The sequence below is a fragment of the Acanthopagrus latus genome, chromosome 21 (genome assembly GCF_904848185.1).
Source record: "Acanthopagrus latus isolate v.2019 chromosome 21, fAcaLat1.1, whole genome shotgun sequence".
In the NCBI taxonomy this organism is placed as follows: Eukaryota; Metazoa; Chordata; class Actinopteri; order Spariformes; family Sparidae; genus Acanthopagrus; species Acanthopagrus latus.
The window spans coordinates 15,925,948-15,942,947 of NC_051059.1; the positions used below are offsets into that span (position 1 = coordinate 15,925,948).

At 40.0% G+C, this 17,000-nt stretch overlaps 1 protein-coding gene across 1 annotated transcript; it reads left to right on the forward strand.

Moving 5' to 3' along the window:
• Positions 1-942: 942 nt before the first annotated feature.
• npc1 (Niemann-Pick disease, type C1) lies at positions 943-17,000 on the forward strand. Its single transcript, XM_037083133.1, has 25 exons — positions 943-1,090; positions 3,477-3,605; positions 3,764-3,870; positions 4,257-4,402; positions 4,601-4,768; positions 4,867-5,116; positions 5,262-5,344; positions 5,451-5,821; positions 5,973-6,199; positions 6,841-6,941; positions 7,899-8,001; positions 8,094-8,283; positions 8,532-8,714; positions 8,851-8,965; positions 9,127-9,254; positions 9,587-9,721; positions 9,892-9,981; positions 10,252-10,442; positions 10,617-10,732; positions 11,463-11,592; positions 11,732-11,917; positions 13,022-13,253; positions 14,217-14,330; positions 14,536-14,698; positions 14,783-17,000. Exons 1-25 carry the CDS (start codon positions 1,013-1,015, stop codon positions 14,863-14,865), a joined length of 3,819 nt encoding a protein of 1,272 aa, XP_036939028.1. The 5' UTR covers positions 943-1,012; the 3' UTR covers positions 14,866-17,000.

Below are 17,000 nucleotides of genomic sequence, written 5' to 3' on the forward strand. Positions count from 1 at the left end.
TGCTCAGCTAATCTGCTTCATCAGCACTGTTTGGGTGTGCTTTGATCAGATTTGATTGAGAATTTCTCCAAAAGTTATTCAGAGAGACAAATCCTTAACAAAGACAGAGTCGAGGAGGATGTGTTCACATGCAAACATAAAAAAAGAGCGCACATTAATCAGATTAAACAACAGGCCTCTTGCCGGAAGCTGGTATTGTGTCAAAGTAGTGTTTAATGTCATTGGTGGGTAATACAAATCTGGGATTTAATCAGCATATTTTCATTTGTAGATGTGTTTCATTTGCAATTATTCAAATACATATTTTTTTTTTGCTTATTTTGTTGTTGTAATAAAACCTGAATTTTAGCAACTAATGATAACGTAATATTTAATAAGACATGTAGGAATTTTTTCACAATAGGATCCGTGGCTAGTTTTCGTTCATTGTCATAACGCCAGAACAGTAAACTTATCTTTGAAGATTCAAGTCTTCATTGGGTAAGGTTAGTAATGTATAATATCGGAAAATAACATTCCCTTTTTAATTAAAGAAGAATCAAATACATATACATTTAAAGTGTGTTCACTAATTAACTAATCTGCAAGGTTCTTTGTTTGTTTGTTTGACTTCTTTGTCTTAAACTATGTAACTGGAGTTGAATGGCATTGTTGAGTGTCTATAGTACTTCTTGCCTTGACTGCAATCTCAAATGTATTTATTTATTTATTTATTTATTTATTCATTTATTACATATTTTTGTTCTTGTGATTCAAAGTTTAAGTTCAAAACACCATCGCTCATATTGAGAGGCTCAGTTATAAAATAGGTTTTCAGAGCAAATTAAATAGTGTTATCTAATGCAGTTATGGTTTGTACGTGTAGTTCGTCCTCGGTTTCGCGTGGTGGCAGCACTGAGAGAACATTTTGTCTCCGCCCCTAACAAATAAACCGACGAAGAAGAAACCAACAACAAGATATGCGAAACTTCAGCGGGGCTGTCACTTCGATTCGATCTCTTTAGTAAGAGGGATGGGAGTCTTACCAGGGACAAGCTTTTTAACTGTACTTTGCCTCATCATACTCCTGTCGGAGGGACATTTTCGATGGGTAAGAGTAACTCAACGTCTGTGTTCGTGACTAAAACATGACTCAGCTCGGGCTGCAGTTGTCAGTGTGGTGTTTATCCGAGTGGGTTAGCGAAACTCAGCTTCAGGTCAGGTGAGCTATTTGAGGTTTCAGCTCTTATTTATCCCAAGCAAAAATAGCGTTGGCCTGTAGCTGTCTTAACAGTGGCGTAAATATGGGAGCTAATGTCATTTCAAGTTGGAAACTGGAGCGGTGTCGTAACGTTAGCGAAAACAGACGTTAGCTGTGACATGCCTCGGAGACTGCCGGTGGTGACACAGGTTGTGTCCTGGATCCAGAGTCGGTGTTTCGAAAGAAGTTTTCGTCTGTCACGTCTGGATATATTTAAAACACTACCCTTTTCAACTAGGTATCATACAAAGCTTAGTCAAACGTGTCACAGTTTGTGTTGTTGCTCACGAAGCTGTAATGAAACACATCGAAATCTACAACGTTAGCAAGTTATAGTGGCTGCAGACGTCAGATGGGTTGGATGCTAGCCTGATAGCTAGCTAACGCTAAATCAATTATTCTGTCGATGTTTGAAAACTGTGGGTAAATTACGTTCTTCTTTTGGAAGTACTGCTTTTATTTGCATTTAACAAGTGGACATGTAAAGTAGAAACTATGGGAAAACAAAGAAGTCTAGATTTAGATAATATTACATGTCCCAATAGTCAAACAGGTAAGTACATATAAATTACAAGAGAGAGACGACAGAATATGTGGAATGATTAAAGAAATTTTTGCAAAATTAATAACGTCAGACAAATGAGCTGCTCAAAATTAGTTAGAGGTATTTGGGATATTTTAGTATTTCACTTGATTGTTTATTCTGTGACATTTGGTCCCTCAAAATAATGAGACACAAGTCATTTATTAAAGAGTCGTCCTGTTACCGTTTAATCAGGACACCATAGATTATGTCAATCCAGTCGCACATTGTTCTTAGTCTGCTGAAGATGTCATTTCAAACAAACCATACCATACCAAGTGCCCCTGCTCCATCCATTTGATGTGATTTAATCAGATGTAGATAACCACTCACTCACTTGTTGTCAGTATCTCCAAGGTAATCAGGTTAATGCACTTCAACATATAGAACTACGTCAAACCCGTGCGTAAAACATCAGATCTGAATTTGATTAATCATGACAGTTTCTACTGAAGATTTCAGCAAATTTGAAAAACAATAGGGATGTGGGATTAGTGGAAATTATGATTATTTGGATAAGCAGAAAGGAGTTTCAGATACTCTTTGTTTCTTCAGCACGGCTGGGGTTCGTACATCAGGTTTCTTTTATGCTTATGATGACCCATTTTGAACTGACCTTGCAGGGTTCTGGTTCCTGCTCAGTACAGACAAGTCTTATGAAGCTAGTTCTGATTCTTGCAAGTGGACTTTGGACAAACCATTAGTATAGTTACATGGAGAACTGACCTAGTCTACAGCTGCATTAAACTCTCAGCTAAAGAAATAATTACATTTGAACGCCAGCCTTGAACTCAGGCTCACAAAGCACAAGTAGGACAGAGTGTTACACTCATAAAAAGGTTTGTAGAGTAAGTGAATTAACTTCCCTAAGTCAACCCTCCCAATGAAGAACACGTGAGAACTCTGATGCTGAATAGACAGATCGTGGAAAACTTTGCCCGTCGAAGCTATAAAAAGTACTGAAATTGCATTAAACATGTCTTAATTGTGTGTTATTGCATTTTCTCAAACACACTAGATTTAAAGTAAATATTTCAAGTGCACGGTCGATCTTGATTGTAGGCACAACAACATTGGCTGAATGCTGTTATGTTGCCATAGCAGTCTGACCACAGTTCTCCTTTTTCTGGCCTTATTTTGACGGGTTAGTCAAGATAACACTGTGTGATATGACTAAACAGACTCTTTGTCTTTGTCGAGGCTTACTCTTCAAATGCTGTTTTCTTAAAAGAAGAAAAGGTTGTTTTTTTTGCGGAAGTGAAATTGATATTTTAGACATTCAAAGCACGAGATTCTAGAAACACAGGATATGAAACATCGCCAGAGGTTAAATCTGGCAAATATTAAACCTCAAGGTGTAAAGGAACTCCTTTGACTTCAGATCAGAAGGCTTAAGTCTTTTTGAGCAGCTAGAAATAAGTCACATGGTCCACAGCAGCCTTTAGAAGCCAGTGTGTTTGGGCTATCTTTGAATTTGTTGATAAGACCTTGTTCCTGTCCACACAAGATTTAAAAAATCAGTCAAAAGTGATATAAGATTCAACAGACTCTGCAGAAAAAACATTAATACTCTTTGTGCAGACCAGAACACGGAAAACAGAAGGGCCAAATGATCAATAAATGATCATTGTTTTTCTGTTGTCTTTGTGTCAGGTTGAGGCCCAGCACTGCGTGTGGTACGGCGAATGTGGGGAGTCTGAGAAGGTGCCTGGAAAAAAGTACAACTGCAACTACACTGGTCCTGCCGTTCCGCTACCCTCTGAGGGTTCTGACCTTCTCACGGTACAAACACTGTCTTGATGCTTTTTGTCTTGTTATCGCAGATATTTGATGCTCAGAACAATGTCTTGTAACACACTTCTGCTTTCCAGCGTGCTGTATTTTTTCACTGCAGAAATTTTCTATCAAACTGACGTCATCCGGTTTGTGTTTGCATGCAGGAACTTTGTCCTGGGTATGACTATGGAAACCGAAGCCTCTGCTGCAATGTGGACCAGTTGCGCACGCTCAAAGGGAGCCTCCAGCTGCCCCTTCAGTTCCTGTCTCGGTATGCACTGCTTTTATAACAAACTAATGAAGCACATGACATGCTTGGTGGGGCATTATCATCCCCCCTCTTAATTTTGGAACACAAAGAGTTTCAGTCTTTTAAGATGTGCCATTAAATGCGCTGCACAAATGACAAATGTTATGTGTTGTTTTGACACACAAGCCTTGGCTTTCCATGTTCCAAATGATGCCTTAGAGACTGACTGGCTCACAGGTTTAATTACTATAATTTGATGAGGTTGCCATGCTTTATTATTTTTGTACTTTATTTCACTGCATATGTTATTGCCTTGTTTTTTTTCCCTTGCAACTATAACACACTCTCAAATTGTATTGTTCTTGTTGCGTTACTGTGCTTCTCACACTTTCAATGTCTGTGCACAGGTGTCCTGCCTGTTTCTTTAACCTGATGAACCTTTTCTGTGAGCTGACATGCAGCCCCCACCAGAGTCAGTTCATGAATGCCACCGCATTCAACGGTTCCAATGTGTTGGAAGTACAGTACTATGTTGGACAGACATTTGCCAACGGTGAGTTCACAGCCAGATGCTTATTGCGATATGAGAAACAGCTTCCGTCTTTGATTTCATGACATGTGAGGGAAAACTTCATCAGTTCCCTATTTAGTAGCATAGTCATGCTCCCAGTTGTGTAATTCTGTGGCTGACTGGCAGTCATAACTGTTAAATTTGTTAACTTGATGGAAATCTTGACCTTTTCCCTTTCAGCCATGTACAATGCCTGTAGGGACGTCCAGGCACCATCCAGCAATGTGCCGGCCCTATCGCTGCTGTGTGGGAAGGACGCAAAGGACTGCAACGCCACTAACTGGATCCAGTACATGTTTGATATTAACAATGGACAGACCCCCTTTCCTATCATCCCGATATTCTCAGGTCAGTCATCTTGTTCTGCTTCCCTTATGCAAATTAAATGGATGCTACACCTGCAGCTCTTTGTATGATTAATTCACTGTGCCGTTTCTTCACATTAGATGTCCCGGTGTCTGGCTACACCCCCATGAACAACAAGACATACGCCTGTACCGAGGGCCTGGAGGATGGTTCAGGTCCCTGCTCCTGTCAGGACTGCACAGCCGCCTGCGGCCCCAAACCTGTGCCTCCCCCTCTCCCCCCTCCCTGGACAATCCTTGGCATGGATGCCATGACTGTCATCATGTGGATCTCTTACATGATCTTCCTGCTTGTCTTTGTTGGAGCTGTTCTGGGAGCTTGGTGTTACAGGTAAGGTACCGTTTGTGATTTATCCTGTTAGAATTCATGCGCTGTACCTGCAAACGCTCACCCGCTGAAAAGTAACACCTTGGTTCTGATACATGCTTTAGAAATTCATATCAAATTTGTTTTGTGTGGTTCCTTGTGCACACAGGAAACGGATCATCATGTCCGAATATGGCCCCATATTGGACAGCAATAACCCCCTGTCTCTCAACAGTGACAACCCTGACCAAGGTATTGTAATGCATGATGAATAGTCAAATTGTGGTGCTTCTGAAGTGAAATAATTATTTTGTTGTATCATTGCTGCAACTAACTCACAGTCTGTCTCCCATCTTAGTGAATGCATCTTGCTGTGAAACACTTGGCGAGCGCTTCGAGAATTATCTGCGGATCCTCTTCAGCTCCTGGGGCTCCTTCTGCGTACGACATCCCTCTGTGGTCATACTGGGCAGCCTGATACTGGTGGTCGCCTCTTCTGGGGGTCTGTATTATATGCAAATCACCACAGACCCCGTCGAGCTGTGGTCGTCACCCACTAGCCAGGCTCGCCAAGAGAAGGACTACTTTGACAGCCACTTCGGACCCTTCTTTAGAACTGCGCAGCTCATTATAACCACCCCACTAAATGACACTTTCCTATACTCTCCGTACTTTGGAGGATCGGACGTCCCATTTGGTACCATCCTGGACAAAGATATCCTGCACCAGGTAGGAAATGATCATTAGCAATAATAATTTGTTGTTAAAACAAAGGTTTGTTTTTGTATCACACCGGCAAAGAGCATCTGTAGCTCTGAAACTGTGGTTTATTAGTTCTCCTTTCCTTTTCTTTTTCTGCCCACATTTTTTTCGACCACAGGTGCTGGATCTGCAGCTTGATATCGAAGGCCTTGTAGCTTCATACGAGGGACAAAACGTCACATTGAAGGACATCTGCTTGGCCCCGCTGGCCCCGTACAATGACAACTGTACCATCTTAAGTGTCCTCAACTACTTCCAGAACAGCCACTCTGTGCTGGACCACACTATTGGAGACGAATTCTTCGTTTATGCTGACTTTCACAGCCACTTCCTCTACTGTGTCAGGTGATTTCTTTTTTTCAGAAGTTGGTTCTAAAGTTCAATAATTAAGTTTGGCCTTAAATGTCTTTTTAGGTTTGAATTGATACTGCTTAAAAATTGCTTTTTAGATGAATGATATGGATCTACAGTTACGCTCAAACGCACTTAAAGTCTTAAATTCAACAGCAGAAACCCTGTTGTAAACATATCTTGTTTGCCAGCAGAAATCTGTGAAGTCCAGGGTTAAAACGGCTAGAAAATACAGCAGTGTTGAAATCGAACACCTGCTGCTCACAAGAATCTATTTTTTTCTAGATGCCTTTTTTTTTCTAAGAACGGTTGTGGGGGTTGACTGTCGTCCTGAAATAGCACAATCACACTTCCTCATGGGTTGTCATGTAGTTGTGACCTGCCAAGGGACTGCAGATGTAAATTAGCTCTAAGCTAACGCTGGTACTTTGCATCAAATGGCAACATTTATGTTTGGTATTGTACACAGTCCCTCGATGAATGATATATATTAAATTAATGTACACTGTTCTTTTTCACTGCTTTACAATGAGGTCATACAAAGTCAGAATCTATACTGATGAATGTATCAGCCTATTGGTTCCTATGATTTTAAAGAGGCTAATCATTAACTCTGTTGGTCTTTTCTTCCACAGTGCACCAGCTTCCCTCAATGACACCACCCTCCTCCATGATCCCTGTTTAGGCACTTTTGGTGGCCCCATCTTTCCCTGGCTTGCCATGGGGGGTTATGACGGTGAGCTTGATTTATGCTTTTAGTGTTTTAGAGAAGAAGTCTAAATCACTGTTAGGTTTTATTCGCAGGTGTGAAGGAAGGAAGTAGCACAGTCCTAGCTATGATGCAAAAAAAGTCTTTAATAAATGACCAAAGTGCGTCATGACAGTTGACTATCTTCCTTCGAACCTGTACTTTCATCGTGTTCAGCACCTCTATGACATCAATGTGCATTCCTCAGTTCTCTCATCTAAGAATTTTCTACCTACAGCAGTTACATGATGTGTTTATAGCCTCTTAAAAATGTCATATTGGACTAAATGGGAAAAACAACTACACTTTTCTGGTCTCTGACCTTGTAGATTCACTTGTGGCAATTATCATTCAAAGGTGAATCAGTAAATTACAATATTATCTATTTTGCGCAGTAGATTTCAAGCACATTGTTTCAAATGGTATGAATGAATGAATGAATGATGAATGAAATTAAGAATAAGGTTCTAAGTTTATTGGAGCACATGGATTTAAGCTACAAATATTATTAATGGAATAAGGTTTTGATACCAGGTGCGTCTGAATCTAACAGAACATATACTCACCTTCTGAAATAACCTCCCCTTAGAATGATCTAATCCACAGTAAAAAGTAAACTTGTAAACAGTAAACTGCACACAAAATTTCTTCCTAAATCAGTGTGCTCTACACTTTGGCCTTGTTTAAAGTCTCTCGATACTAGACTGTAGTCTTAGAGAACTGGACAGGTTGTCAGTTCCTTGTGAGGCTGTTGAAGACTGTTGAAACTCTTCCTTCATTTAAGAAAAATCCCCACATCTTTGTCTGATTATCATGAGAGCTGAAACAACCAAACAAATTCTGGGAAATTTTATCCGTGCTTCTTTAGTCTCTCCACCAAGGGGAATGCCTAGTCCAGTAATCGTTATTAAAGTGGTTGTTTACAGGAATGTTCTTGCTTTACAGAAACCAACTACAACAATGCCACCGCTCTGGTGATCACCTTCCCACTCAACAACTACCTGAACGACACCGCCAGGCTGGGAAAAGCTCTTGCCTGGGAGAAAGAGTAAGATTGTGTTTGTAAAATCCATCTTAGCTCACTGTTATTTATGTCTCTGTCTGTACTTATTGTATTTTTTGTGTGTGTGCGCATTTCAGATTTATCAAGTTCATGAAGAACTACAAAAACCCCAACCTCACCATATCCTTCAGCGCAGAGAGGAGTATCGAAGATGAGATAGACAGAGAGAGCAACAGTGACATCAGCACCATAGTCATCAGCTATGCCATCATGTTCATCTACATCTCCTTGGCACTGGGTCACATCCACAGCTTCAGGAGAGTGATGGTAAGCGCCTTATAACTAAGTCATTACAGTTTTGTTGAATTTTGTCATGCATTTTATAGCTACTAGAGTTTTGCCAGAATCTTTATCTGAAATAGTTTTACACGTTACTCAGTGTTCCAGCCTGTAATGTAAGAGCTTGACGAATAACCCTTTCCGAACAAAACTAGTACAACCTGCTAGACAACTTCCTGCCACTCAAGTATGTGAGGGAAGTCAATGACTGATCGTTATCTTTTTCCCCTGTGCAGGTGGACTCAAAGATTTCTCTGGGTATAGCAGGTATCCTGATTGTGCTCAGCTCGGTGTCCTCCTCCCTGGGCATCTTCAGCTATTTTGGTATCCCCCTCACACTCATCGTGATTGAAGTCATTCCTTTCCTGGTGCTGGCTGTCGGAGTAGACAACATCTTCATTATCGTACAGACGTATCAGGTAAACTCTAAACTCAACTCATGAAGTCTCTATATTAAAATAAGATCTTAAGTTCAATGAGAATACCTCTTTTGTGTTCTGCCAAAAAAACTGTGTACACCTGCTAAAAGTGATTTCCGTTCATATTTCTAAACAGAGGGATGAGCGGATGCCCCAGGAGGAACTTCACCAGCAGATTGGTCGCATCCTTGGAGACGTAGCCCCGAGCATGTTCCTCTCATCCTTCTCTGAAACAGTGGCCTTCTTCCTTGGTAAAATAAATCACTATAATACAGCCCGACAGAAAAATGAAACTATTGTGATTAATAAGAAAAGTTTCTTTGGGGCCAGAATTCGCCCACTTCCTACCACAAGTGTCATAGTTTCCTGGTTAGTCATGTGCTGATAAAACTGTCAACTTTGTCGTCTGTAGGAGCGCTGTCGAACATGCCTGCAGTGAGGACATTCTCCCTCTTTGCTGGCTTGGCTGTTTTTATCGATTTCCTGTTGCAGATCAGCTGCTTTGTCAGCTTGCTCGGCCTGGACGCTAGAAGACAGGAGGTGAGACTGAGGGGAAATGGTTGTGGGGTTACAGATGACTAATTGTGAGGTTTTTGTGGAAAGGATTTCCTGTAATGGCCACAGTTTAATGTCACGCAGAAGTGTGATTGAAGTTTTCTTCCTACCAATCACTGCCAGTATAACTGATTTAATGGCTCATCCTCTCTTGGGTTGATGGCAGATAATTATTATAGGCCAGTGTAGTGATTGTTGGCAGTAAAAACGTATCTCATGACTGAGGCACCATTTTGAATGATCCGGCCTTCAAGTTGTTTTCAGATTTAGCTAGATTTACACTTAATCAAATACTGTCTTGTCATCGTGTTTAAAAGGGGAATCGACTCGACATTGTTTGCTGTGTGAAGCTGCCAGAAGGTCAGGAAGGCAAGACGGACAGCCTCCTCTTCCGTTTTTTCAAGAAAGTCTATGCCCCATTCATTCTCAAAGAGTGGGTGCGACCGATCATTGTAAGTACCTCGGTGACATGCTGCCAGTCGAGCACATCTGTCTCTAGTTCCACTCTGACAACTCCCCCGTCATGTTTTATTTTAATATGTTGATGGATTGAGTCAGACTTGTATATTTCATCAAGATGAATATTATTGACTGTATGATTCGTTTTTGTGTGTGTGTTTAGGTGGCCGTGTTTGTGGGAGTGCTCTCCTTCAGTATTGCTGTGGTGAATAAAGTAGAAATTGGACTGGACCAAAAACTCTCCATGCCTGACGTGAGTCTTAACTGTGTTTATGGGTTGCTAGAGAACACTACTCAAATTTTTCCTTTATCTGTGGTTTTTCTAATTTCTTTGCCTTTTTTATCACTTATACTCTACCTGTTTTCATTTTATCTTGTTTTGTAAAGTACTTTGCAACTGTGTTTTGAAAAGAACTGTACAAATATAGTTAATATTATTTTTACAGGAGTTACACTTTGAATATTTGTGGCAACACTTCTCAGTTTTTTGTCAGAGGATTTTATTTTACTTTCCTCCTTCTAGGACTCATACGTGCTGGACTACTTTAAGAACCTGACCGAGTATCTCCACACCGGAGCTCCAGTGTACTTTGTGGTAGAAGACGGTCTCAACTACAGTAGCCCAGAGGGCCAGAATGTTGTGTGTGGAGGAGTGGGCTGCAACAACAACTCTCTAGTCCAGCAGGTCTACGCTGCGTCACTCATCAGCAATTAGTGAGTCCGAATGGAGCAGAACTTGTTTTTATTTTTCCTTTTAATTACATTAAACATTTGACTTAATATGGTAGCCAGGCACCAGGATTTCATAATAGGCAGAGGTGCTAAAGTCAGTGTAATTCAACCGCTGATTATATGATCTTCTTAAGTGTCTTTTACTTTTACTTCCAGTACAACTGTTGCCTTCACACCATCTTCTTGGATTGATGACTACTTTGACTGGGTGAAACCTCAGTCCACCTGTTGTCGATACTACAACACAACTGGGGCCTTCTGCAACGCCTCGGGTAAATTTTTATCCAATGTCAACATGCTTTGAACCCTTTGAACCCTTGCTTCATGATCGTGCTGTCTGCCAAACTGCATGACACAAGTTCAACAGGGTGAAACAAATGGCGTTAAAAGGCAGAATCCAGCAAAAAGAAACAGCAGAAATATAAAAAAAGAATCATCTTAACAGGATCATAGTGTTTCTTAAGATTAGTTATGCAAAATGTTTAATTATTAATGCTTTACATTGATAAATCCCATTTTTAAATAGATCCTCATAAAAACAACTTTTGTCCAGTTAGAAGTCACCTAAGAATCAGCAAGAACCAGTTTATTTGAGCAAGTTGGAACCAAAAAAAAAGAGAAAGAAGGAAACAAATGATGTGATTTATTGCCCTAATAATAAAACTAGTCAGAAAATTCACTGCATTTGTTCTATAAATACATGCAGTTTCAGGAACATATGCTAATCAACAAAAAGTTTAAATAGCTTTTCAATGAAGACATTTACGATAACAACAAGCATAGTTTTACACCAGTAGTCTTTACATTTTTCAGCTCACGGTGCTCAAAGTTGATATTCTGCTCTGTTATTTTCATATTTAGAAATCTTTTTTGGAGGCAAAACCTCAAATTGCAACTGTTTTCAGAACTATTTTTCAGAGCATATTTGTATGTTTCTATTTTGTGTATTTCCCTAATCCTCTTGTTTAAATGGATAAAAATATTCCCAATATTGTTTTTCAGTGGTAAATTCCTCCTGTGTACACTGTCGGCCCATGACTCCCAGTGGGAAGCAGAGGCCATTGGGAGATGACTTCATGCAGTTTCTGCCCATGTTTCTGTCAGACAATCCCAACGTCAAGTGTGGAAAAGGGTAATCTGAGCTCTGCTCAAATGTTTTTTTCCCTTTTCTTTTTGTGGTTCTATTCTAGAGTTTCACAGTATACCATTTTAGTTGTGGTTGGTAACTTTCCTTCTTTTGTCCCTCTCACATTGCGTTCATGCTCCTCCAGTGGCCACGCAGCCTACGCCACAGCAGTCGACTTGTACCCTGACAACGCGGGGGTCGGAGCCACATACTTTATGACCTACCACACCATCCTGAAAGAATCCCCAGACTACATACATGCTTTAAAAATGGCCCGAAACCTGGCTGATAACATCACTCAGTCCACAAACCACAAAGTCTTTGCCTACAGGTAAGTCCTGTTGTACCTGTGCTTAATAATCAGTATGAATTATATTGTAATCATTGTTGTCTTTTTGACTATCATGTCAGTTTCACTCATTGCTGTAGGGTTTTCTCTGGTAAAATTCTTGTAGCTGAAGTTTTGCTTGTTTTGAACTCAAAGTTCAAGGGTATTAGTGGAGGAACTAGGTCACCGATAAGCACACAGCAGATAAAACATGTTTTGACCTAAAGTCCTGGAATAATCATCCTGTTGCCTGAATCCTAAATAACAGCGTCCCCCAACCTTTTTTGCACCACGGACCAGTTTCATGAAAGACATACTAGATACTTTACAGACCAGCGGCTTGATTACACGGAAATAAAATACAATTATACAACGAACATGTCAACACAAAGTGCATAAAAAAAATACTTCCCACAAATAATGCAGAATCAGTGGGGTCCCTGAGCTTGTTTCTGTGCAACGAGACAGTCCCACCTAAGAAGTGTCTTCCCCATGTCCAGTCTACTCCATAATTTACTAAGGTAACATAATTTAAGGCCACCATCATATGCAGTCTCCAGCAGTTGCCCACTCGCCGTCCCCACAGCTCCAGTTCCGCCACTGCATCAGCCAACTGGAAGACAGTCGTTAATCTCCCCACAAAGTAGCTCTCCGAAGACGTTTGTTTTGCACTCATTTTAGCTAGCATGAGGGCTTATTTTATTGGGCCTAACGTGACTGAAATGGGTACATGTGAAGTGCGCCAAGAGGAACGGATGGATGTTGTTAAAAGACAGTCAGTTTTTCAAAATAAAACAACTTTCAGAGTGTGGTGGTCAATATAGCGAAAATAAAATTTAAAAAACGTATTTATACTGTCTCTGCGGCCCGGTACCAAACGACCCACGGTCCGCGGTCTAGTGGTTGGGGACCACTGCTATATAACACATGAGTCACACCACAACATACGTAGGTCAAATATTCAGAGATGAAAAATGGTTTGCAGATTAAAAAAAATAGATTTGCTGTGTCTGTTTAATGTTGTAATAGGTCGCCATTAAAAATGCATGACAGGATAATACAGAAGATAATTGGATTGAATTTCATTTTAGTCTTCCTCCTTTACAGTGTCTTCTACGTGTTTTACGAGCAGTACCTCACCATTGCGCATGACACAGCTCTCAACCTTGGCGTGTCGCTTGCATCCATATTCGTGGTGACGACGGTGCTGTTGGGCTTCGAGCTGTGGTCAGCTGTTATCGTTAGCATAACCATCGCTATGATACTTGTCAACATGTTCGGCGTCATGTGGCTGTGGAGCATCAGCCTCAACGCAGTGTCCCTGGTGAACCTGGTCATGGTAAGAGGCAACAGAAATCACATCAAACGTATACACCGGAGTAGTATTCCAAGTAAGATAACAAACAACTTGTGACAGGGTTTTTAGGCAAAGCAAGAACAAAAGTAGGAATGTATTTATTTTTGTTTGAAATTGGCAAAATCAGCATGGGAAGAGGACTTGACAGCGAGGATCAGTTTGGGGTTGCAGAGATCTTTTTACAGTATTCTTCCTAGTTTTGTATTCTTAGCCATTATTTTTTATCATGTATGACAACATTTACAACAGTTGCTGATTAAATCACATCAGTCTGGGAAAAGACCAAAAGTCCCTCATAGCAAGTAACATTAGTCAGACACATAATCAGTTGTGATTAGAACTGTCCATTAGATTACACACTGCTACTTTCTGTTTCAGTTTTGACACACTTAAGTTACTGTCGGTGCAATGCATCATTTGGATTTTTAGAAATTCATTTTGATTTAAGGAATGTTCAGTTTAATTTTCACTTCAATTAAAAACCCTGTAAAGGCAAGATAAGTATCATATTTATTAAAGGTATGTTAACACATTTATCCAAAGACTTGTAGCTTTCTTAACTAATCATAACTGAAACTTGTTTGCTCTTACGTTTACAGTCATTACTGATATAAAATACAGCAATCAATCAATCAAGTTTAATCATTGTTTAGTTATGAATCCCAAAACATTTTTTTTAGATACTGATGGTGTTCAGCTACCTCACAGATTGTGCCTTTTTAAACTGTTTACAGTGTGTCTGGTTGTCTGACCTCGCTCTTGTTTACACTAAGCAATTTTGTTTCACAATGTCACTGTAACCCTAGAAGTCAGCACATACTCACTTTTATGAAGAAATAATGAACTTTTCTTTCAAACTGTTGACAAAAAAAAGTTTCAGACAGTTGGCTTTTATTTCAGTATTTCCATGTTTCCTTGCTGAGTTGTTTCTGTCCGCTGTTGCAGAGCTGTGGCATCTCTGTGGAGTTCTGCAGTCATATCGTTCGAGCTTTTTCCATCAGTGTGAAGAAGAACAGAGTGGAGCGTGCTGAGGAGGCCCTGGCTCACATGGGCAGCTCTGTAAGTCTCCCATTACACCTTACAAGTTCACAAAAATAAAGTAAACAAGGAGCTTTTGCATCCTGGTATTGTGGATGATATCAGTGTGAACAAGCATTGCATTTTCATTTCTTGGCATAAAATCAGTTGTAAATTTATTTATATTTCAGTATAACTGTGGTCATCGTTGGTCGAACGTGATCAAATGACTGTTTCCTTTTCACAGGTATTCAGTGGGATCACATTAACGAAGTTCGGAGGCATCCTAATCCTGGCTCTTTCCAAGTCGCAGATCTTCCAGGTCTTCTACTTCAGGATGTACTTGGCCATAGTGTTGCTCGGTGCCACACACGGCCTCGTCTTCCTCCCTGTGCTGCTCAGTTATATTGGTCAGTAATGTCACACATTTAAAAAAAACAAACAACATTAAGCAAAAGATTTACACATAAAACATGATCTGTTCCTTTTCACAGGTCCTTCAGTAAACAAAGCAAAGGTGTTTGCTGCTAACCAGCGCTATGCTGGTACGGAAAGGGAGCGCCTCCTCAACTACTAGCAGGGCCGCTTGGGACAATGAACAATGAACTAACTGTCTGCAAGAGACTGGGTGTGAGCGCAAGCCGTTTGTGTGATTACTGACGCACTCATCATCATTGCCACTACTATGCACGGATTTAACTCAGGAAAAAGCTCGGGAATGGGAGTGCCAGAGGCCTTGTCCAGCTGCAAACTTACAGATAGTCCCCAGAAGACGTTGGAGCCCCCCACCCTTCCTTTCTCTTCACCTCTGCCTCCGCCTCGCACTACAGGACAAGCGTGACTTCCGTAGGTGAAGCATGAGCACGGGACAAAAAAACAGAGTGGAAGTAGGAGAGACACCATCCCCAACATCAGCTGACAGACACTCTCCGTCAGTTCCATATGCTATGAGATGTTTTGATTTGGGAAAACTCAGAAGGGTAAAGCTGGTCAGTTTTTACATGCTTTTTTGTAATATATACTAGAAGCGGCAATGCGGAAAAGGATTTTCTTTTTTTTTATTAATAACGTTTACTTTCATGGGATTTTTGTAGAACTGTTTGATATTATGAATTAATAATTTACTGGTACACCACTCACACTGGCACTGTCGGATAACAGTAATGATATCGCAGGCCCTCGTATTACCTGGCATCAACATTTATCACATCTGGGGCTTTGTCTACATACTGTAATACATAGCAGGCTAGCTAGTTGTAGCATTTTCAGATAGCAATAATTTGTTTACTGTGCAACTTACGCGTTTTGACCCACGCACACAGGATTCAAAATTAAGTTTGAGGGTTAAGTTTTGACTTTCGGCTTAAAGGGTTTTTTTAGACATTTTCACATCCATGTTGAGAGAGGAGTGCGGGTATTTTAGCGCCCTTTTCACTTTTAAATAGGCTGAGTTTAAACTAAAGATTTGATTTACATTTTCACATTAATACAACCATTTTTAACTGTCTAGTGTTTCTTGCGTGAACTAGTGAGGGTAGCAACATTTAATCGACTAGTTGCACACATTCCTACACTTGACATAAAAAAAAAAATGCTGGATTTCTACATTAATCTGGATATGAACTCTCTCAAAATTGAAAGCTCTTAGTAGTTTTATTCAAAGGCTGCTCACTAAACTGGATCATGCCTGGTCTTTTATTTCCAAAACTTTTATTTACATGATCCAGTGCGACATTTCATCTTCGAGCGAGTTAAGTGTTTGCGTGATGCTAGTGAAGATACATGTTGATGCCAGGTGTAAAGGGTTGCTAATAATAATGGTTTTACATTGAAGTGTAAATGGGACGCTGTGCAGTTACTAAACAAAACATTTGTCGCATCAAAACGTGGCAAGAGACAAAGCTTTACATTTAACTGTACATAGCAGACACAGGACTAACTTAGACTTAGACTTAGGCGTTATTTGTAATATGTTGACACAGAATACTGGAGAATTATTGGATAATGGTATTGTCCGGCATTACTCATTCATACACACTTAAGTTATTGATATTTTAATGTAATATTAACATTTTGTTACCATGCATTGCTGTCTTTTAAACCCTTCCAGTGAATCACTTTGTTTTAAAAGAAAGGCAATACCATGGACTGTCTTCAGCTGCCCCTCAACATATACTTTCATTTGAATATGATGTAGGTGCGATGTTAACATTTTCCTCAAGGTGTAAGGATTCTGTTTTGGACCTTTTTAAAGAAATCATTCCTTCTTTGTGGTTTTTCTTGCTCCATTGTTTTTTTGTTTTGTTTGGTTTTTTTCACGATGCAGTAATGTTTTATGGAATGTAAGTAAGAATTGTGTCGATGAAAAGTCAAAACCTGGATTTAAACAGTGCTGTGCATTGACATGGACAAATCATCTCGACACCGAAGAACACTTGATTGTGGTTGAAGAGATTAAACCAAGCATATTTTAACTATTTTAACACGTATATTAAATAGTTCTCAGAAAAGTAAGTGTGCCTGCTTCTTGTTATTTCACAAAGGTGTATGCCTCTGAATTAATTTTGTTGTTTTTGATTTAAAGGAGACCTATCATGTTTATTCAGTTTTTTTTCTGTCCTTCAGTGTGTTATTTAGATTCTTGTGCATGTAAAAGAAAGAAAATTAAACAGCCTAAAGGTCCACATCAATATAATGAGCCTGATAATGAGA

What these genes read in the sequence shown, in the direction of transcription:
- npc1 (XM_037083133.1), top strand. Translation starts at nt 1,013, where the DNA reads ATGGGAGTCTTACCAGGGACAAGCTTTTTAACTGTACTTTGCCTCATC. An exon ending in CACTTCCTCTACTGTGTCAG is followed by an intron (nt 6,200 to 6,840) that starts GTGATTTCTTTT and finishes TTTCTTCCACAG; the next exon opens with TGCACCAGCTTCCCTCAATG. An exon ending in AAAAACTCTCCATGCCTGAC is followed by an intron (nt 9,982 to 10,251) that starts GTGAGTCTTAAC and finishes TCCTCCTTCTAG; the next exon opens with GACTCATACGTGCTGGACTA.